Source organism: Haliaeetus leucocephalus, unplaced genomic scaffold, assembly GCF_000737465.1.
Source record: "Haliaeetus leucocephalus isolate CR32 unplaced genomic scaffold, Haliaeetus_leucocephalus-4.0 Scaffold2, whole genome shotgun sequence".
Lineage (NCBI taxonomy): Eukaryota > Metazoa > Chordata > Aves > Accipitriformes > Accipitridae > Haliaeetus > Haliaeetus leucocephalus.
The window spans coordinates 270,484-293,525 of NW_010972438.1; the positions used below are offsets into that span (position 1 = coordinate 270,484).

Consider the following 23,042-nt stretch of genomic DNA (forward strand, 5'->3'; position numbering starts at 1 on the left):
TTGAACCAGTTGTCTGTAGCTGCACATTAAAAACTTTGACCTTGGGCTTTCATGCTTCTCTCCCTTCCCCACCTTGGCTTTCTTGTAGCAGCCACAGCAGCATCCTTGTCTTGCAGGAGCTGTGATGAGTTTTTGCTGTTGCCCGTGTCTACCCACTTGGTATTTTTTTCTTTCCTGTTTTTCACTTATTTTGGACATTTTGTAGCAAGTGGTGGTAGTCTTGTGTAGTAGTGTTTCCTGAGGTTTAAGAAGCATTCATTCATTGCTGGAAATGGTATATGGAATGATATTCTTTAGAGAAATCTTTTTTTCCCTTATAAAATGAAAACTGAACATTTTAAAAGGCTTCATATACAGAAAGTGTGCTGAAGGAATTTGAAGTGTATGGAATGTTCCCAGCTACCTCCTCTGAGGATTTCTTCAGCACTTCTTAATTAGAAAACCCCTGTCAATAGAAGAGGTCTGCCAGTTGTCACATATATTAAACAGCATATTATCTCCAAAGTTAGAAATTGTTGGATAGTCCATGTTATGTGTTGATCAGCCTGGGAGCATCTAACTTCAGTGAAACTCACTGAGATGATTAATTGTTCTTCTTCAGGGTAACTAAATCATATGGCAAAACTAACTTCTATAACTGAGGAAGTGGTCTGAGGCACTGAGTGGGGAAACGTATTTAAAAGGAGCACTGAAGGCACTTAATGTGTCTTGATGGTATTGAGAAGGATGAATGTCAGTGGAAAACACACTCATTTGTTTATAAAAAAATAACATTCTAGTGAAATATTGACATGCCTTTTGAATGTACAAGAAGTGATATGAATAACTCAATGCACTCAATAACTGTGCATTAATGGCAAAAATCAGTAAATCTATTGTTTAGACCTGTGAACAGGAAATCAGACTTCTAATAAAGTTCCCTGTGAACTAGGTGACAAAATTCCTGTGGGTTTAGCCCAGATGCCTAAGTTTGTGTGTCATAGAGGTAGAAGATTTAAAAAGGGAATCTATCTATACGCAAATCATCCTTCCACTAAAGTAGCAAAACAGTTTTACATGTGAACATGTGCTGACCACCAAAATGCAAGGAGATTGTGCCTAGAAAAATACCCTTTGATGTTAATTTATTTATTTTTATTTAGCTTGGGTTGGTTTTATGTTTTTCACTCTATTACAGTATGTTTGCAAAACCAATAAGGACACCCAGACTTGACTGTTGATGTTTATTGAATCATTCATATTGAATAAACACTTTTGGGAGTCTGACCATGGAAAGTAAAAGCATTCCTTTGAGAGGAGAGAAATCAGAAATCCTTATTGGAAGAAGAGGATGTCTGCTCATTTTATTTTTAAATATCTGAGGAGAAGTCATGATTTCAAGTGGCATGACTGAAATGTGGACACACCAGGATGGGAGTTCTAGTATGGGGTGTATGCAGTCAGGTTCACAACTTGCAGTTCAGATGCTCTGGGATGAATTAACCCTTTGCACTGTACAGCCTCTTCGATGAAAAGGGGTTTTGTGTGCCAGTTCCAAGTCAAACTATGAAGTCAGTCATCTAATCTGTTCCAGTTGGAACAGTTCCTATCTCTGTTCAGTGCTTACTGTCTGGACAGATTGTAGTAGGCAAGGGTTCAGGTCTCATTAATGTGTCATTTAGAATTGAAAACCTATTCAATTTCATTTTGAAATAATTGGCATATATGTTGTTCTTTTTTCTCTGTCTCTATTAACTTACTGATTTCACTGATGTGAGAGGAAACCATGTAATTAGTAGCATCAGAACAGATATTTAAGAGCCTGGTTTAGTAATTTGGGAACAGAAAATTGGACACACATAGTGGCATTATTCTGGGGTCTGGGCCCATGAGGAAATGAGCACTTTTAACTTCCTAAAGTAAGGGAGTTGAAGACCCTCAGTACTTGCCTGTCCCATTCAGCTGGGTCCTTTAGTTCCTTTAAGTGTGTGACAAAGCCATTAACTTAAATGGAAACATTAATGCACTGAAAGATAGGTGCAGAGGTCAGCAGCAGGAAGCCAGAAGGGAGTGAACAGAATTTTTTAGTGATCTGGCAGTTTACTTCACTAAATGCAAATGATACACAATAATTTTCTCATTCCTCTGTTTCACTCTCCCATGCTGATCTTTTTCCTGGGTGCTGACGTTTTTCTTCTACCCTGTCTTTGCTAACATCTACTAAATCAAGCAACAAGCTGCCTTTGTTACAGGTGAAGGACTCCTGAAAGTTGCAGGGGCCTGCATCATCTGAGCTGTCAGAATCCCCATGCCTTTTTCCAGGGTGCTGGCGTTTCTCACCATATTGGTCATTTAGGTCTACCTCATCATTCCAGCCTCTTTTGCTAGGATGCTGGTGCTTGTACATCAGATACCTTCTGCCTGGATGCTGTCTTTTGGGGAACTCTTTCAAGTAGGTTAGCTGTGGACTGGGGGTGTCAGCATACTGATCCAACAGTGACCTTCTGCCAGGATGCTGTCGCTTTTTCAGCTCTAGATAGCCATCAAGGTCATCTTCTATCTCTCTTTTCCCTGGATGCTGCCTCTTCTGAATGTCTCCATAAGATGTGTCTTCCTCAACATCTCTTTTTCCAGGATGCTGTCTCTTTTCCAGGTCACTTAGGTACTTTTTCCCAGGGTGTTGTCTTTTGGAAAGCCATTCTGGCAGAGGGGCGTTTGATTCTGTCCAAGGAAAAGAATAGTATTAATGAGCCCCCATAATCCTCACTAAGGAAGTTGAAATGGGAATTTGTGGAGTTCTGTGGTGCAGGATCATAATCTGTTGCTCATTATGCCCATTTAATTGCACAGTTAACTGTATGGTCTTGAATTTGATTACTCTGGATGGCATCTGTCAAAACAGTTCTGGCATATTTTTAGCGAGGCTGGATTGATACATTAGAAACTAGCTGGAGCCAAATGAGAAGACATGCAATGATAAAGCCTAATGTGTTGATTCAGGTAAAGGGAGGTGAGTAAAAGATGTTGAGCAGCTGGAAGAAATCAGCTGCAGAAGCTGGGTATGGGGAAGAGCTAGAAATCATCATGAGACAGGGAAAGGGTAGGGCTGAGACATAAGTAGAAGCAGGGCTGTTGACATTTGAAAGCCAGCTCCGTATTTCCAGCTACCAATCATAACTCTATTAGTATCTCTTACTCATTCTTAAGCTCTTTTTAATATTTCAGACATGACCAACTCTCAGCATTTTTGTGAAGAGGGAGGAAGGCTTTTTCTATGGGCACTATGGGGCCAGCTCCTCTTTCCACTCTGAAAGGGCTCTGTGCTCCTTGTTGGTGGCAGGCACCTATGTGCTGCTTCTTGCAATCCCCGAGTCTGATTTGCTTCCACTGCTGTGACTAGTGAGAGTAGAGCATCTGCAAGCTAGGAGGCAGTGAACACTAGAGCAGCCTCTGCATTCCCAGCCATGGAAAAGCCCACCTGTGCTGGGCTGTAGAAACCAGTGGGTTGAGGTAGTAGGTGACTGGCAGCACTCCCACCTCCAATTAACATTAAGTACAGGGTCCATAACTGGGGAATGTCCTCCACATTTCCTCTTAGAGCTTCCCTAGGGAAGTACTTGCCAGACAGGCAGGTTTTCTGTGACAGGCTTCTACCTTATTATGCAACAGCTGCTTAGTGGTGGTACAGCATTGCCCAAGTGGGGTGATCTTAGAGAAGAAAGTGCCTTTTGAGAACTCTGTGTCAGGGTATTGCGGCAGACCTCCTATCCTTCCCCTCCCCTTAGTTACAGTAATAAATATATACATTAGAACCTGCGAACTGTACATTGGATCTAATGATCTCAGCCAAGTACTATGCCAACATCACCAGATGGATGTCCCTGGTGTTATACATACCTTTATTCATCTCTTCTTCCTTTTCAGCTTTCTTGAGGACAGACTGAAGAATGAGGCTTTCAGACCTCTGCAGGATGTCATCCAGGGGACTTCTTCCCATGTTCTCACTTCCCTCTGGAAGAGGCTGCCCCCCGTTGAGGCAAGCACCACACAAGGTCAGGCAGAGGAGTAGCAGGGGCGGCTGGATAGATGGCATTGTGGGACACGGGTTCCTGCAACTTTCATGGGAGAGAGAACAGGGGAGGAGGATGGAGCAAACAAACCTAGCAATAATAGCAGTATTTCCAGACACTGAAAAAGAAATATGGCACTGCTGTAGGGATTGAAGTCTCTTATGAGGGTCCTTCCTCATTTCGGTTACTAACCTCTCAGTTTATTTTATATTCTTCAAAGAATCTGTAAATTCTTCATAATTAAAACCAGGCACTTATTCTGCCAGAAAAATGAAGCAAAAATGAACATTTTAAACACCTAACTTCCTGATGCACAGATAGTTCTGAAAGCCAGTGATTTTGCTTTGCCTTCTGCCAAGAGGCAAAAAATAATTTCCCTCTTGAACTCTGTGTTAACTGTTGCCCCACATGAGGTACATACACATATACCTGTATTAACAATCTCCACCAGGCAATTCCTGTGCTAAGGGTTCATCTTAAATAATACTGGGATTTGCAGCACTTTCATTCCACCTTTAGTTAAAGCCCAACTTTAATAATCCATTAATTTTTTAATATCTATTTCTATACTTTTAAAGTCACCGTGTGTCTTTGTATTTGTCAATATAATAAAATAGCTATGTTCCGTTGGTCAGGGAGATTTCTTGCATTGGGGAAGCACCTCATATTTTTTTCAGAGACATAATAATAATCATACCCTCTATTACCTCTTGGCCAGATAGCAAGTGTTTTTCTGTTTCTTCTAGCTAGAATTCCTAATGCACTTATCATGGATTTATTTTCCAGTAAGCAGAGTTCTTTCAGTAGAATGGAATACATCTGTAATACTAGTATAGCAGTCATTCAGCTTAATTATATCTTCAGAACATAAAAGAAATGCACAATTTTACAAAGTTCTACAAATTTTTAAAATAGAGAATGCATTTATTACCTCTATTATTGACAGGTTTCTATCACTTCTGATGAAGTCCTTGGATAACAGCCCTAAGACTATCACATAAGCTATTTGACTCAGAGCAACCTTTAGCAGGAAAGTTAGAATCAGCTAAAAAGGAAATTATTTGGTAAATTACCTGGTTTGTAGTTTCAGATTTTTGCCTGATGCATCTGCCAAGAGGTTGTTTTGTCCTTTAAAGCTGTTTGCACATCTGAGCTTCAAAGTTGCCCTTTTTCTGCTACAGACACACACAGTATCCAATAGAACTGTTGCTAAGTTCTCTTTGGATAGCTTGTGCCTCCGTACTTATACTGTACTGCCTCTGGACCCTTTATGCAAATAGCTGTGAGGTAATTTAGGTGATGTGTTGTTTTCGTTTTTTTTTACTGATGTCAGAGATCTGCATTTTGGATGCATTTTAAAACTCTGATAGTTATTTGCTGACCTCCGTATATCCATGCTCGACTCCCAGAAATTGCTATTTTTCCGTTCTCTAAAGAGATTATGTTGAATTTTATGTAACACAGCATAGAGAAAATGAGATTTTTCTCTGCTTAACAAAAAGAAGCTTGTGTATCCTCTATTAAGCAAGCACTGTGGAGTAAATGCAGAGAGGTAGGTAATTTATTAAGCTAAGGAAGAAAAGCAATGAAAAAAATATAGTGGATTATATTTAAATAAGTTTATACCATGGGTTCTTAGTCTGAATGACACTATACAGTTTTTGGCTCACAATTCCATATTTTCTTGGCATAGGCTTCTCTAAGCAGTACATTAGAATATGGGGTGCATAGCATTAGATGTTAAAACATAGTTATGTTGCTGCTGTGTGCTTCAAAAAGCATTATGCTATTGTAACTAGGAATAGGACTCCCTCTCTTTAACCCATCTGTCTATTCAAGATATTCTTCCACACAGTACTACTAAAACCAGATCATGCAGGGGGCACAGATAAAGAGCTAGTGATTCTTTGATAATCTTAGTGATCCTGATGACAATACGTAGGACTAAAACTGGAGTACAGATTGCTCACAGTATTGAAGCAGTTCAGAATTCTTTTATTGTTACTACAAGGAATGTTTCAACCAAGTGAAGTCAATGTTTTTCTGCTTTCCTATTTACTACCAGTGTCATGAACACAAAACCACCTTTTTACGTCCTTCTCATCACTGCCATCAAAATGTTTAAGTTAAAATTTGTCTTCAGCAGTAAGTAGCAACAAAAACCAACAACCTGTCACCATGGCTTGAGAACACCTTTCTTGGTAGGACACTGGCATTTTAGCAGCTCTCTGCCACAGTCTGAGACAGAATACATTTTGGGGATACTCCTAAGAACACTGCACTTAAAAGTGGATCAGTTATGCTTATAGGTAATGTGGATCCTCATGTGGCCTGTAAAATTTCCTTAAGACAAAATGCATTTTATGTCTGAACAGATGATGGAAATACCATATAAAACTAAAAAGTGGTGAAGTCAATTGTTCTCTATCAACATGACTTATTACGCATCAGAATTTAACAAAAAATGGTCATCTTACAGACCTTTTTTTCCCCACCCCATTCAACTTGATATGATGGATCAGAAAATACACAAGAAGAATCTTGCTTTCAGTTCTTTGGGAAATGAAAGCTGGCTTCTTTGGGGTGACTTCAGTGGAATGCAGCTGTTACCTCAGTCTTATTCCATGAGAGTGTGGACATCTCCTGAATTTTGTCTTAATATCTCAGGAAAAATGTATTAGTAACTGTGTATAGATGTGCTTTTTGATATTAATTACCCTGCTGTAATTTGAGAAGAGTTTTAGATGTCAGTGCACTTGTTCCAGATTTGCAGTGGGGACAGAGACTGGGGCTTACAGCATTATAGCTACATCTGTAGCAGTTATATTTAAAATGGAATATATTTTCCTTCTTATTTGGATTTCTAAGGGAGTTTGAGACGTCATGCACCTTATGTGCAGAACACATCTATGGCTTTGTAAAGATGTTGTCTTTGCCAATCTAAGACCACGTCAATATTGTTTTTCTGAGCAGGCATCAGAACCAAAGATTAATTAAATTCAAAGATCAACAGGCAATTTACTGTAGCGGGCCAGTAAACAATGACTGGGCAACTAATAGTCCCTCATCCAAAGCAAAGATCCCTGTAAAGACAGTTCCTGTGTATTTTTAGTTTTAAGCAATGCACTAGGACTTCCCAGGAATCTAAAGAATGCTGGAGAGTGTTTTAAATGCCTTCATTAATACCAGAGTTGCTTGTTTAACAAAGCGATAGCTGTCTGTAGCTTAGCCCCAGATTTGCTCAAACAAAATGCCTAATCCAAAGTCCATGAAATCAGCCAGATTTCTCCTTTAAGTGGGGTTAGCCTTAGAACTTGTCTGTCTCTGACTTGAAATGATCCACATATTGAATTGAATTTTAAAAAATCCTCTCACACTTTGAAGCATGGCTCTTTGAAAACATAGATGGGAAAAGAGAAGGTTAAACAGATGAAACACTTTCACATATACAAAATCATATAAGCAAATTAACTCAAGGAACAGCTAAGAATTTGATATTAAAAATAGCCTCGCATCTGAATGTATTTCATCTTAGCACTGAGTGAATGAGTCACATTTCACTTGTGATACAGCAGTTGCCATACTGAATTTCTCAGCTACCTAGAAATGATAGGATAGACTTACGCTTTGGAACTTTGTATGACTGCAATTTAATAAATCTGCATTTGCCACGTATCTCCAATGTGAAAATCCTCATAATATGTAATTATGAGCTGGAACTAATTCTTAGCAGGTAGTTCTCCCTCCAGTCTGACATTAATCTGGACAGCATAGAAGGCTTGCATGTGTAGCTCAAGTTTAGATACAGCAGGAACTGCTCCATGCAGAAGCCTCTTACTGAGTCTTGTAATGCATATGCAGTAACGGCCAAATGCATGAGACTGTGCAGTCAATGCCCTGTCTGTCACCTAACCCTTGGTTATTTTCTTTTTTGAGACTCTCCAACCATCACAAACCAGACTGTGCCCCCTGATTTCTCTAGACAAGCCAACGGGTCGTCTTCTTCATTACGCTATTTCTAGCATAGTCAAATATTAATGCCATAGATTTGGGAACTGCTATTGCATCAGTCACAATGAACCTCATAAGGAATTACATTTACTTCACACTAGCTGCTTGGCATTTCCTGGGTGCAGTAACTCTTTAAGATCTCTTACGGTACAACACTTGAGTTTAAAAAATTAATGTACTGACCTATAAATTAAAGTGGGCATTGATGGAATGGGAACTGCGTTTTTAAACATGTCTTTAGGAAAGTGAAACAGAACACTGAAGTTGTTAAGTAGTCTGTTGCTGGCTCCCTACAATGCTTTCTTCATAAGCTGCTGAAGCCAAGCATGCCTTCTAAATTAAAAAAAAAAAAAGGATGTTTTCATCATGTGGTTGAAGGCTTCAGTAATACTGAATAGCTTCTTAATCTTACTTTGTTACATTTTTTTCTTCAGTTAATCACATTTTCTCTATTCTTTTTAACATAAAATATTTGGAGCACATTAAGCATTGTGACTACTATCTGTCACATAGAGTTTATCTCTTCCGCAAGGCACAAAGTGTGTGAAGTGAATTGGCTTGTTTCGGCAGGATTTTTTTTTAATTAAATTGCATGGATAGCTAAATTGCTATCTATGTATTGTGAAGAAGCAAGGTTAAAAATTGGTCTTGCCCTTGAAGCACAAGGTGGGGTTTGTACTGATTGTTATTTTCCAGTGGAGTTTATCCACAAATCTTGAGCCAATCCCTTAATACCAATGGGAAGTTCTCTTACCTGCAGAGACCATCAGGCAGCTGGGAGCAGTCAGGAAGTTCTGGAGTCAGCAGATCTGAGCAGTCTTCTTAATGCATATGTTTGGGGCATTGGTTCCTCAACAGCCCTGCTAGGAAGCTGGTCTCAAAAGTCAGTGGATTTTTTTTTTTTTTTTCAGCTAAAACATACTTACAAAGCATTTAAGTTTTGAAAAAGCATCTTCTGACAGAAACTTGTTTCTGTGGTACATCTCCAGTCAGCTCTTGTGGATGGGACGTTCTTATTAAACCATCAGCTCCAGCCCTCTAAATCACAAATAGAGGAGTAGATTTGCCAGACAGGCAATACCTTCAGTCCCCAAATCGCTGTACTTACAGTTACCAATACCCCCATCCCAGGCACAGCTAGCGTCAGACTCTGGTCAAAATGTTGTCCAGGTATCATCCTGTTCAATTTAGCATTCACATTTAATCAGAGAGGCATGAGGTGACTTGATTACTGTGTTTATGTCCTTACACATGGAGAAGATAACAGCAGGGTGTTTTCTGTCTTTATGTTGGTAAAAGCATAAGAAGGATGTTGCTTGGAGATTTAGAAATGAAATTAATTTTCTTTTGGCAGGACTAATGTTTTACTAAGACATCTGAGGAAAAACCTTTAGGGTGAGAAGAGCGTTTTCCTCTGAGAATGCCAGAATCTTGGTGGCAGTGGACAGAGATTCTGCTCTGTGGGCCAGGATTATCAGGGCATCTCAGCAACAAATTCTTTGTCTTCACAGGAGTACCGAGATCAGTGTTTCCCCAGCATATAGCAGTCTGAGTTCTGGGAACAGAAATACTTTAGTCGAACAATTTTTAAAAAATCTGATTTAAAGTACCTGGGTGAAACTTGATTAGATTAGATTTAGCTAAGGATCCTTTATGTTCCTCTGCCAGTAGGAACTGCCCAGCAATGAACATCTACGTTCTAAGACTGCAATGCAGTTTTCATAATAAGTGTGCTTAGAAACAGAAATATGACAAAGAGAGTACTGGAATGAGTACAAAGAGTGTCTTAGGTCTGCATGCCTGGCTACAGCAGCAGTGTCATTTCAGATTTACAAATGAGGAATAGGGCATCTCCACAGAAGTTGTGGGGGTTTTTTGTTTGGTTTTTTTTGTTTGTTTTGGGGTTGTTTTTTTTTTTTGTCTGGGCAGACTTCTGGACCTCTGGCACCTGGTCAGAACAGGAGTAGTAGCTCCTAATTGGCTTCTAGACATTGTAGATGAATTCCTGGTTACTGGTGCAGGTGTTCTACATGGCATAAAAATGCATGCAAATCTCTCATTCCAGCAGATAGGGGCTAGGAATTCCTTTTCTCTGAGGAATACCCTCTATGCCAGATGAATAGGAGTACAATCCAATGCTAGGTCAGAAATCCTACACTGTTTCCTACACTGTTCAGGGACTCCTTTGCCCTAGAAGACAGCTCAAAGGGAAGGCTTTCTAAGTGTTTTAGATCCAAAAGTCAGGCTCAGTAGAATTCTACAGGGCGAAATTTGGCATGTATTCTCACTCATTTTATAATCATAGTTTCTTAAAAGAAGTTCCCTTATCTGTTGACAGAAACTGAATGTCAAAAATTATTCATGGAAGCACATGAAGAGAGGTCAGCCTGTTTTCATTCTCATTAAAATCTGCTTCTTGACACCTTTGAGCTGAGGACTCCCTTTAGAGAACAGGGATGAAATCCTGTGTTACAGCTACATCCCCAGGCAAAGCTTCTCAGTAGGTGCAAAATGATATCCACAGTGCAATGGCCAGGACTTCCAGCTAAGCATCTGGCCCTTCACTCAGACTTTTTTTTTTTTGTCTTATTTTGGACTGATTTAGTAGAGCTTTAATGCTTTGTTTGAAGGAAGAAAGTTAAATTCAAGCACCTCAAAGGGTCTTTTGTTTCATGAATAATGTCCTTTTCCTATTTCACAGCTGGAAAACTGTCTCTTTTTAATATGCTGTCTTTATTTTTAGAATTCTCTTTGGCTTTTTTGGGCCAAATTTTTTCTGTTTCATTTTCCCCACAGGTGATTTTTCTATTTAAAAGTTTTCTGGAGGTTTATTTTATAAGTGTAATGTCCTTTCTTCCCACTCACTGCAGTTACTCATGACACCGTGAGCTGAATTAATGGGTAGGAGGGAGAGTTTCTTTTCTCAAACTCCAGAGCCATCTTCCAAGCTGTACTTTTTTGTCTCTCACAAATCCACTGACAACCCCAAACTTGCCCAGAGCTTTTGTCAGCACAGGGTTTGGCTCCCAGTAAGCATGTATGTCTGTGGTTGGTTCTAGAATTGCACAGAGATGCCCAACTATCACATTTCACACCTAAATACAGCATTTCAGCACCACAGTGATCCTCAACCCCTTTATCAAACTGCTGTCTTTTATCACAGGTGCTACAAGTCCCCTGAGCGTCTGTATCAACTCTGTTGATGAAGTTCCTTATTTTTCTTTTAAACACTCTCAAGGGCACACCAGCTTCTGAAAGGGCTTCTAAGTGTGGGAACTGAGAGACAGACAACTCCTTCAAACCCAGAGTCAGACCCTTATGTGTGACCTGCGAGGGTTGAGGTTTGTGTTCCTCTTCTCTCCAACCTGCTTGTTGCTTGGCTTGCTGGCTCAGCTCACTCCCCACGTGTGTGCAGGAGCCTGGGTCCTCTACTTGTGCTGAGTACTTGCCCAGCTCAATGTCAGTGTTTGTAACAGTTGAGCCTTAGCATTAGGTCTGTCACTGGGCACACAATTATCAGTCCCTAAAAAGATCTTGAAGGTGAATAAGGAGAAAATCTGCTCCTAACCCAAGTCTGATCTCTGTTTTAAAGAATATAAACACTCATGTTTTGTGCAATCAGTCAACTATGATAGCTTGGAGGTAGGCAGAAAGTTTTCCTTGGCAGATATTTTATTTTTGCATCTTCCTTGGGACACCTTGCTCTGGTCACTGTCAGAGATGGGTAACTGAAGTACATTGGTCTTCATTAGTATAGTCATCCTTCTAAGAATCCTGAAATGTAGTAGTTGTTATGGAAACTGTTCTTCTTTTCTTCAACTATAGGATAAAAAAATACTGTTGTGTGAAATTAATGTGCTGCCTGCCATTTCATTTGTTACCAGTTTCACTGAGAGGTGCTGAATGTTTAAGTGGTTTGCCTTTGGTCACAGAGCTGTAGTGGCAGAGTCAAGAAGTGAGACCAGAATCCATTCACTTCTTCCATTCACTTAGCATTCCCTTATTAAAACAGCTTGGGTTTTTGATAGTACATCACAAGACACACATTTTTCTGATTTAAAAGGTTGCATACATGACATTACTTTTTTGTGCAAGGCTGGGAGAAATATCTCCACTGGTTACTTAAAGCATCCCATTAATTTTTATTAAGTGTACACTGTCACTGGGACTGTAGTTTCTAGCTTCTTATCTCTTTAAAAAATTTTATCCTCTTGGTTATTTACTGAATTGTGTTTCTTGCAATGACTGCAAACCTGAGCTGTTTTGTCCGAACCTCTTCTTGTTAACAGTATTGTAAATCAAGGGTGACTTGCTTGCTAACAGAAATGAGAAGTAAATCAGCTCTTTTGTTTTCTCTGGAAAATCTAAAAGCACAGGTTATTTAAATCGCTCCTCCCAGTTTGTTCCTTGAATTGAACTAATCAGGGAGAAAATTATGGAGATAGGTATCAGTAATAGGTGGACAACTGTCTCCCTTCCTCTGTGATCTTTTCTAAAATGCAGCTTCTCATGCATCAGAATATGTAAATAGTTTGCCCTGCAGGAGGATGTACTCTATTTTTGTGAGAGGTATAATTCCTGCTTCTCTTCATCTTGATTTTAATAACATCAGAATGCCAGAGTGAGTACAGCCACAATGATCTATATGGTCCCTATTATTAGACCAATAATATAGTTTTACGAGGCAGGCAAGCTTTCAGGAATACAGACCTTTCCTATAGCTGAGGAAAGGCATTTCTGTCTGAAAGTTTGTCTTTCTTCTTAGGACTAAAAAAGGACTTATGATCCCCCCAAATTGTCAGCTTTTCCCAGTGATAGAAGTCACTATAATAAAAGGTATTATACCTAACCTACAAATCTTGTATTAAATATTAATCATTGCTGGAGGCAGGGTTCCAAACAAGTTGTATCTACCTAGTCCTCAAAAATCCTTTGCTAAGTAAACGGGCCTAGATAGTATTCAGTGGATTTAATGATATGTGGACTGAGTTTTAGAAATGCAGCCTGCTGTAGTCATAGCCAGCATTAGCATAAGGGAGCCCCTTTGTAGCAGACATACCCAATTAGAGGAGCTTCATGATAGTCAGCAGCCCAGCACGTCACAGCCCAGTTGGCTTTGTTGCAATTCATCAAAGAACAACACCATTGAGGAATGATAACAGATTCTCCATTCATTTTCAGTAACTGGGAATGTAAAATCTAGGAGGGGAAATGAAGGCCACCCCTCTACCATGTTCTCTGTTCTAGCACCAAGCCCCAGCCGTGATGCTTCTGCTGTTGCTTAGTGCAGGCACCTGTGGTATGAAATACTTGTTTCTGATCTGAGCTCTGAAGCCTTTTGGGGGTAGCTGCTAGTTAGAGCCAGGTGAATGAATTGGTCTAGAGAATCTGGTGAAATCATTGAAGCTCTGCTGGCTAATGCTGAACGTCACTTGAAGTGTGACCTGAAAATGGTGAGAAACAACAGTAAAGGGCCTCTTTTGAAGGCTCTGTAACTTTAAATTGACAACCCTCCTTCTCAAAAATTCCAGAAACGGCAAAACATTCTGCTCTAACTGTAAGCCCCAGAGTTTTATAGTTTTGCAAACACAGAAGTGTTGAAGCTTAATCTTCTGAATTCCTTGAAACTAATAGAAAATCCTTTGAGGAAGCTTAATATAGGGAGAGATTAGGTCTTCTGTTTTAAGTAATGAATAGGATGAGTATTGAATGAGATGAGAACATTAATTTCTGTGCAGGGAAGCTCTTAATAGAATTACTGAATAAATTCCACATGGAACACATGCAGCTTCTCTCACTGATTTAAATCCATAAAGGCCAGGGAAGGCTATTATATTAGAGGGAAGGGGGAGTATCCCACATAGCATTAAAACTGCTGCCAAAAGGAGTATAAATAACATGTTGCTTATATCAGCTAAATTGTTTTATAGTTTCATGAGGAAGCAAAACCAAAGCATTATGACATTAATCCCACATACTGGTTTACTGACAGACTTTTCAATATTAAACAGCATATTATGGAGTCAGAACTTGACAGGCTTAATTGTATACTTAAGAGTCAGACTAACTCACAGTTTGTTCCTTCTGGGATGGTGGCAGTTTGGAATTAAAGATCTCAATGGATTCACTGTAATGTTTCTTTATTTTGTAATTATCTCTGCAATGTTTACGGAGGGTCATTTCTATAGTTTTCTAGTCAAAAGAACCCTGTGATTTGGGAAGAAAGTGGCCATCTTCAGAAAAAGTATCACTGTGCCCTGTCTCTTTTTTCAGGCACAGTCCAGGATCTTTCAAACCAAATAATGTCACTTAATGAAACAAGCAAGACCCTATGCCTCCAGGCACCAAAAAAACCCAGCTGCCCAGCCTGTTGTTTTTTTCCACAGCTGCTGATGACAGCACTCAAGAGATTCTTGTTCACTTCCAACAGGGAATTAGTCATTGGACAAAGCTAATTTACAGCTCAGTATACCTTGCCAAAATACTGTTTTTAAGCTGGGGTGAGTTTCATGATGTAGCAAGAAGAGATTAAGGGAAATTTGATTTGGTATGATAGAAATGGTGGACATCCAGCTTCCTTTTAAGAAGTAAGTCTGATTCACACTGTCAAGTAACTTGCGAAGTCAGTTGGATGTTTGTAAATAGGAGGTCACTACTTCCCATAGCAATTAAGAGTAACACGTTAATTTGTTTCCTCTATGCTGTTCCTTTACACTTGCTGCTAACATATTCTAATTATCAAAGAGAAGCCATAACTGGGTGTGAAAGGGAGCAAATTTGTGAGCCAGAGAAGAGGTGATAATAGATTTAGTGTTTGGCGCAAAGTGTTTGAAAATGCTGATTTGGATTTTAAAGTCACCAATCCTCAGCTTGCAGCTAGTTCTCCTGTCAAGTTCACTGGGAGCAATCAGCACAGAGCATATTTGAAAATCCCACCTGCCAGTCCCTGCTTGTTCAGGTGTCAAATATACAAGGCTCAGAAGCTCCTGAAGGCTTGACATACAAATGCATGCCCAATGGCTAGAGATCAGAGATGGCAGTAGGAGCACAAATAAGAAAATGGAGTAAAAGCAGAATGAAAAGTTCCAGAACTGGCCCTTGTGTCTGACTGTAGAGCATCTTCCTCTTGAAATTCAGACATTTCTATAACAGCTTTTAAAATTAAAGAATTTTATTTCTTATTGTTGCTTTCAGTTGCTGTGAAAGACAGCTGTTCATTTGTATAAATTATTCAGTAAAGTGACCCCAAGCCTTGCTTTAAGGATGCAGTACAAATGTGATTTGCCTTCAAGTTGTCTATGTTGGTCTGATAAGAAAGGGAGACAGGGCCAGTGGCAGGACCACATCAGCAAAGCAGCTGCATTTATGCCTACCTATACACAACACCCAAGAGCAGCTATTCTTAATGGAGGTACAACCTGGAATCAGATGTAGAGAGGAATTTTGAACAGGGATGTGGTGTTACTAAAGTTAATTTTGGGTACCAGCCATATCAGCTGATATGGTTGAAATAGATAACGGTTAGTTCAAGTATTGCTCCCTTCCCCTCTCTTGTTTCTGTGTGCCTGTGAGTATGCATATGCATTATGTGTGTGTTTTTTACTAATGAACTGTTCCTGACTTTTTTCTAGTGGCTTTATTGTTCTTAATAGTTACTAAGTTATTGGGTCTGCTCATTTTGTGAGGGCTTAAATTTTCTCACCATGTGTTATTCTTCCTGCAGTAAGATTAGTAATTTTATCTTTTAGGCTACTGGTTTTTAAGAGTCCTGTAGCACAGCAACAGTGAAGATCAGAATCTCGTTATGGTAAGTACTATGCAGAAGTAAAACTGCAACTGTCCATGCCAAGAGAGTTAGAATGAACTGTAGGTGTATATACACACACCTACATGTGCACCTACATATGTGTATATACATACACCTACCATACGTATGTACATACACCTGTAGGTGTATGAAGTGATTGAGCAAGTGAGAGGATGGAGTAATCATGTCAGTTATGTTGGGCATATAAATATGATATTTCAAGAGTTTTGGCAGCTGTAGATCATCATCAAGCTAATCAGGGCTAGGTTACAGTTCATTTGTAAGCTTTGCTGCAGTGTTTCAAAAGGACTTGGAAGAAAGATGACAGTCATTTTATCCTGGCAAGGATTTTTTCCCCTTTGTAAGGACGGGCTTATAAGAAAGCTAGTCACTTGGCATTACTAGCAGGATGAAGACAACTGGAGTTTTTCCTCTCTGATTACAGCATGGACCATTTATGGGAAGGTCTTAACAAAAAACAGTGATACAGTTTACAATTTCTGGTACTGTAAATTAGTGCCACTGTGTCTGCGAAACATGTGGCAAAGAGAATTGTTAGGGGCTTTTTATTTCTATGACTTGCACCCATCACTGATGGCACCAGTGAAACTGGAAGCTGTTACTTAAAATCCAAGCTTTCAGTGCATCAAAGGTATGGATTAGTGGCTAGAAATCAACTGGGAAATGCTACAGCTTGTACTTGGCTAACCAGAGAAGCCACCAGAGGTATAATACAGTGCCAAGATGTGCACATTGTGTAGAGCACAATAGGTCAGCAAGTCCATTCTTTAGAGGACTGAGTGAATTGCCTGTTTAATATGAGGGAAGTTCACAGAGTACTCAGTTTAGAACTGTTCCCCTGCCCATCATTCATAGTCATTTACATGAAGCTTGATGCACAACAGAGACTTGGGGTGAGAGGAAGAAGATCCCACAACCACTTGTTCAAGTAAGATGATTTTCATATTGTACTACTAGCTACATAATGACAAGGATCTTTATGTAATTTGCATCTTTATAACTTTCATAGTCATTGTAATAACAATAGACTTCTCCACTGGTGCTTAATGGGTTTGTTTACAAGCAAATAACATGAAGTGAGAATCAGTGGGTATTCAGCTGCCATTATAACTAAAGCTGTTCTATAGGCCAAATATTGGACGTCATTCTTTATGGGACAATAAAGGCATGTACATGACTGGTGAGGTATATGCTGAAACCAGGACTAATATTGGCTTTTAGAAATGGCTTCTGTGATCTTCTTGTGGCTTCCTCTTCACATCTGCCCAGCTGGCACACTCTCTGCATCCCAAGGGAAGGTGAGTGAATGAACATGTAGCACTGGAGTAAAAGTTCCTTGAGTCATTTGATACCTGCTTCTGCTGAGAATACTGTGAGGCACAAAGTCTATATGCTTCTCAAGTCTTCTGTCACTGCCTTTCCCCCCAGGCCTTTTCAGCTGAGCCTGAATATGAACAAAGATACATTTAAAAGCAGTCAGAGAATGGTTTGCAGATGCAACCTACAGCAGCTGTTGTATTTTTATAAGCACCAAGCTGGGAGCCCACATGGTCATTTGGTTAGAATGGAGTCTGAGAATTGGGACAGCTGTATTCTATTTCTGTCTCTCCCATTGAATTGCTCTGTGACTCTTAGTGGTGCATTAAGGCAGAAATCCAACTGTAGTTAGAATCAGAGTCAGACTTTTCATAGATGGTAACTGAAATTAGGTAGACCCTTAAATACCTTGAGTTTTGTGTTCCTTGTCCACAAGTAAGTGATAGTGATACAATACAGTGACTTTTGATGCTTGTGACATGCTTTGAAGGTCTTGGATCATGACAAGAGAAATCAAAAGTGTTGTTAATAGTTGGGGGTTTTTTTAAGAAGCAAGTAGAATTCACCAAGCCCCGTGGGCCTGGTGCACAAATTTAAGTCAAGAAAATGGTAAATAGAAAAGTTGTGTTTGATTGGACACCAGTGAAGCTTTGGTGTGACTGTGATACCAACACTTTTCTTGGCCCATAAACAACAATGTAACATCCTGTTAAATGAGCAATTTCACAGGATTCTTTCTACAAACCACTGATTACTTTAATAAACAGTTTTCTCCTCCAGATTTCTTTCTTTCCTTGTCTATAGCTGCTATCAGATTTGAAATGTTCTACATTGGCACCTAAATGGTGTTACGGAATTCGAGAATGCACTCCTGGAATGGCTGGTGATTGTCTTCATATTCGTGAATGTAGAGATAGCTGTAATGCGTCAGTGATTTTCAATTTGTGGTATGAGACAATGCAGGGTTTAGAATGAATTCAAAGGGATGAGTAAAAAGTCATTAATAAAAGCAATCCTTTTGTTAAATTTGCTCTGTGATGATCTATAGGTCAGCTAGAAAATGCTTATAGATCTAGAAACTATAAAAAAGTAAAGCAACTAGAAAAAGTAAAAAAATATTCTTAGAAGTCCTTTTTAGACCTGCATTTCTATTACTCTGATTCAGAGGCCATCATGGAAGATGCAGATTTAAAACTTTCATAACATTACGGTTTTGTAGCTATTATTCAAAAATGTGACCCAACATTTGACATTTGAAATGGCTCATCAAGAACAAGAAACTGACAGAGTGTTTTTAAAATACTTTCTGGAAGATCTCAGCAATAATCTGTGATTATTGCTGAGCCTCTGCTGTTTGTGTTGAGTAAGCGAAGCTCAAGTCTTATTGCATGGAGAAATTATGGAAATGCCAAGGATTGCCTGATAAACAGGTAGTACCGTTGATCACTAAGTGTACTTCGTAAACATAGTACCTTTGTCATTTGAATAACAAATGATCTCTAAGCCAACACCAGAGTAAATCTTATTGACCTTTTACAACTACTTGTGCTTTTATTGAAAAACAGTAACTCCATCTTCATTAGAATCACTTTCAGTTCTGTATGGGGCCAGGTACTGAGCAAAGTAGTTGTGTGAAAACATATTTGCATGGGAAGAAAGAAAGCATGTAGTGGTTTTCTTTACTTGAAGGTACATGGCATTGGTCAATACAGCCTGTAATGGAGAACTGAAAAACACTGCTAAATTGGTACGAAATTAATGGTACCCACGTCTGAGTATTACATAGTTGAGCCGGAACTGGTTTATATTAAGTATTTCACATTTCCAGCTGAAGTTTGCTTCTATCGGTGGTGGTTCAGCTGCTTTTTAACATGGTGCTGTGAAAATAATTTGGAGACTTCAACCCAGCACACTGCCCTGGCCTTATTTATGTATGCCTTTGTCACCTCTCTGACAGACAGGAGTAACTCTGATCTAGCTAAGCATGAGATGTTTACAGAATTCTGCAGAATAAAGAGTTCTGTACATCCCTCATCATTCTGCCTATGAGCACATCACCCCAGGTTCAGGGTCCAGGTTTACCAATAGTAAAAAGGTTGTCTAAGGCTCCTGGGTAAAGACTGGTATAAGACCTTGTGTAGATTTAAGAACAGAGATGATCTTGCAGAGAGCTGCTTAAAGGCATTTACACTTTGCATTTCTGTTTCATATCTGTAGTGTGAGATAGGTGCCTAACTTAGAAAAATATTGTGTGCAGGAGTCTCAAGAAAAAGTTGAATTCTCCACTTAAACTGCTAGACACCCTGTGTTGATGACAGACAATGTGGATTTTGCCTTCCAGAAGCAAAACTGAACATCCATCTTATTGGGGGCTAGAACCTGTCAACTGCTGTTACCCCAGAGAGTAGAATTTAACTTGGTCTTACATAGGGAGTTTCATACAGCATATATGTAAAATGACATCAAGTCAAGAGAGGAGAGTCTTGCGGTTGCCACCTTCTGAGCACTTGGACATAGCAGACTGCTTAGTACTTGTGTTAACTCCATCCCAGCCAGACCCAGTACAGCAGTAGATACAGAGGACTGTATCTACAGAACTATTGGTAAAACTGTGATTCAGAGAAATTGACTCAATGGTTTGATTAACTATTAAGTAGGTATTCTTTATTGGCAGCGCTGGATGCACGGGGGATCGCTCCACCTATCGTGCACACCGTCAGGTCTAATTGTGCAGGTTAAATACATGTTCTACATACATTTTCACTAGATTTCTGAGAAATGTTATACATATTCATTAGTTTTCCGGGAAACTATTAGCATATGCAAATGTCCTTTATGCAGGCGCATTGAAGGTCTCTGGTGGTCTTCAGGAGTCCTCTGGTGGTCTTCCATAGTCTTCCTCACTTGTCCGCTATTTGACCCTTCTCAGGTGATTCTGCACAGTATGGTCTTTTACATGTTTTAATACATCAGTGCTCGTTAGTGCTCTTATTATCTAAGTTCTCATTAGTGGTGTAAAAACCATATGGTTAGTTTAAGCTAAATTATCTACAAGGACAAGAACAAAGGCAGGCGTTCTTATCTTTTCTGGCCCTATCTATTCAAGCAAGGCCTCTACTTGAGCCTTCTCGACAAGATCGTAAATTTATCAAACATTTAATTAAGTTTTGTGATTGTTCATGGTTCCTTCTTGCTCATCACTCCCAAATACCAGTCTCTGACAGGCTTAATCCTTGACGAGCCCCAGTCTTTGGTATGTAAAGTTACAGAGAGACAATCATTAAGCAATTAGCAGTTCATTCTCTATATCACTGGCTCTGAGTTAGCAAATCCTTTTCCTGGCTTGTATAAAGCAGCCAGTTTTGCCAGTCAAGCCAGGTGCAATGTACTCATTCTATAGCAGACTAAAATTGCAAGGTTATTAAGTCCTTTTACGTTCTGGTAGCAGCAGACCACTTAATTACAAGGTCAGTGATGTGTAGTAGTAGAGAGTTTGGGGACCTCAAAGTAAAGCAGTATCTGATTACACAATAAATCATGGCTTATTTGGACTTCTGCTTCAGAATCCTGATTACATGGTGTTATTGTTTGGACCTTCCTAGTATAATAATTTAGTTGTCTGCAGGACTACAACAGTTTTGTTACCACTAAGTTCTGATGTTTAGAGTTCTCAACTGCCTGGCAAATTGACAACATAAAGAAGTACAAACAAATTAATGACCATGAATTGACAGGTATGTGGTGAAATTTTCAAAGGTTTATCTTTCCCATTTAGACACAAATGAAGTAGCCAGGTTTGCTGAAGTAGTCATTATCTTGGGCACTTTTGTCTTTTGAAGGTCTGATAATACATGTAACAGTGGCAGCCTCTAGGTGCCAGGTATGTCTGACAGCTGTCCCCTCTTTCTGGGTGTGAGAATGAAAGCAGAGCCCTACTATAGCATGTGAACCAACTTCAGCCCTTGAAGTAGTACAGATCTAGAATAAGTCTGTGATTTTAGCAGAATTTAGGTGCTATCTACTGGAAACCCAAGTGAAAAGATCAAGTTATATGAGCGATATTGTATCATCTTACTTGATATCGCTAGAGGTTGCTAAAGGTCTTTGGTTATTTAATGTTTTTCTGCTTCAGAAAACATGTTAATGTTCACGATCACATCCATGCTTCAAAGGCACTGAGATAAACAAATGACTCATGAAGTGACTGCCTATTATTTTTGTTGCAATATGGGGCAAAAAAAAAAATCTAAAGTTAATGTCTAGTCTCAAAAGTTTTTTGTAGTGATGCTAAAAAAGAACAGTTTTGTAAATCTTAGAAGACTCTGGAAAAAGTTTCCTCACAAAGAAATCTCATTTAAGCATGTTCAGTGGATGCTACAGCAGTTGGTAAATCCTCTATTTTAAATTGGCACCAGCAATGTTTGATAGCCCAGCAGAATGAAATTTCTCCCTGTCCATACTCCCTTGATTTCAGGTTCAAGACTGAACTAGGGCTGGGGTTCAGGCAATAATTTCAATGGAGTTATATCATCGATGAATTTACTTTATTTTTTAAAAAATTAAGATAAAGATTAAATAGCATGAGGCTAGAAGTCTAGGGTTTGGGGTTTTTTTTTTGCTTCTGAATACGAAATAGTTTATTATTTGTTTCTGGTCCAGCCTGGGGTAAATTTTCTATCTGGTAGACAACAGCAACTCCTCTGTTCAGTGGCATTTCTTTCCAGGATTTGGTCTGTAGCAGCTGAGGCAGGCTGACAGAGCTAATGAGGTACTTTTCAGAGAATTGTACTTGCCAGTGCTGCTATGCTATTCAGAGCCCAGTGAAGCAAATGGGACCCATATCCATTATATCATCTTTAGCTGGTATAAATTAATATTGTCCCTGTATTATTAAATTTTCAGCATCCAGATGTGCTTTTCATTCTTGGGGAGCTGTTCTGGGTTTTTTTTGTTTTGTTTTGTTTTTTTTAAATCTCTTCTAAGCAAGACAAGCCATAGGTTGTAACAGGTCTGAGTTGGCATTGATCCAAATGTTTCAGCTGCTCCTGTGGGTCTGGTATCAGTCAATATCAGAAAGAGCAGTAAAATAATGTGAGATTGTGAGAGCTGCAATAAAAGAGAAGTTGAGTAATTACCTTTTGGGCTGTATTAGAAATGAAATGCTTGATCCCAAATTGAACATCACAAGATACAGCTGTGCTTTTTTGAGTACCATCATAGCTCCTCCCAACCATGACTCCCCCCTTTCTCTGCCTTTCTCTGTATACTGCCTCCTGCTTCCTTTTTGCCTCCTCTCTCCTTACATTCCAGCTCTGAAGTCGAACTCTGGCTGCAGAAGACAACACTAGCCAGCCATCTATCAATAAGCTACCTAAATGATCACAGTAGTCAGATTCCAATTTCAATTTTCTGTTAGAGCTCTGGAAGCATTTCGTTGTTCAGGGAAAGAGCAACATAGTGAGAAATGTTTTGTTTTGAGGAATCAGATTAAATAAAACTAAACTTTTGATTGAAGTTGCAGAAAAACTGAAATCTAGAGTAAGAAAATTTAGCAGTGATGAAAGAACAGCTCAGAAAACACCACGGAATCCCTCAGTGTCAGCTGTAAGACCTGACTGTACTGACATTGCAAGGAAATTATCAGCTTCTGGTTTGTATCTGATTCTCAGACTTAAGTCACTCAAGGCACTCCTTTAGGTGTCTCAGAAGTGTTCAAATGGAGACAAAAAGTGCAAGAAAAGCTTGAAAATGCAGAAACATGAAGCGTCTGTCTGACAGTTGCTGGCAGAGGCTGCGTAGCATGTATACTGAGTTAGCTGCATTTTTCTCTTTTAGAA

At 39.3% G+C, this 23,042-nt stretch overlaps 1 protein-coding gene and 1 long non-coding RNA gene across 3 annotated transcripts in view; one reads left to right on the forward strand and one right to left on the reverse strand.

The window, feature by feature from the left end:
* Nucleotides 1-23,042, forward strand: part of LOC104833437 — a 54,859-nt gene that overhangs the window by 9,461 nt on the left and 22,356 nt on the right. Inside the window, exons 2-3 of one of the 2 annotated variants that reach the window (XR_774519.1) lie at nt 3,904-4,031; nt 15,809-15,867. This is a non-coding gene — a long non-coding RNA (uncharacterized LOC104833437). Of the gene's footprint in view, nt 1-3,903; nt 4,032-14,333; nt 14,592-15,808; nt 15,868-23,042 lie in introns of those variants that run through there. The other variant, XR_774520.1, reaches the window with a different exon arrangement.
* Nucleotides 1,787-9,917, reverse strand: TRH (thyrotropin-releasing hormone). Its single transcript, XM_010570075.1, has 2 exons — nt 3,877-9,917; nt 1,787-2,700 (listed from the first exon to the last, which is right to left on the reverse strand). Exons 1-2 carry the CDS (start codon nt 4,226-4,228, stop codon nt 2,117-2,119), a joined length of 936 nt encoding a protein of 311 aa, XP_010568377.1. The 5' UTR covers nt 4,229-9,917; the 3' UTR covers nt 1,787-2,116.

Bases quoted from the DNA above. Each gene is read 5' to 3' on its own strand.
- TRH (XM_010570075.1), bottom strand. From the start codon at position 4,228: ATGAGGAAGGACCCTCATAAGAGACTTCAATCCCTACAGCAGTGCCAT. The intron at 2,701-3,876 runs GTATGTATAACA...TTCCTTGGACAG, and splicing joins GGAAGAAGAGATGAATAAAG to AATCAAACGCCCCTCTGCCA.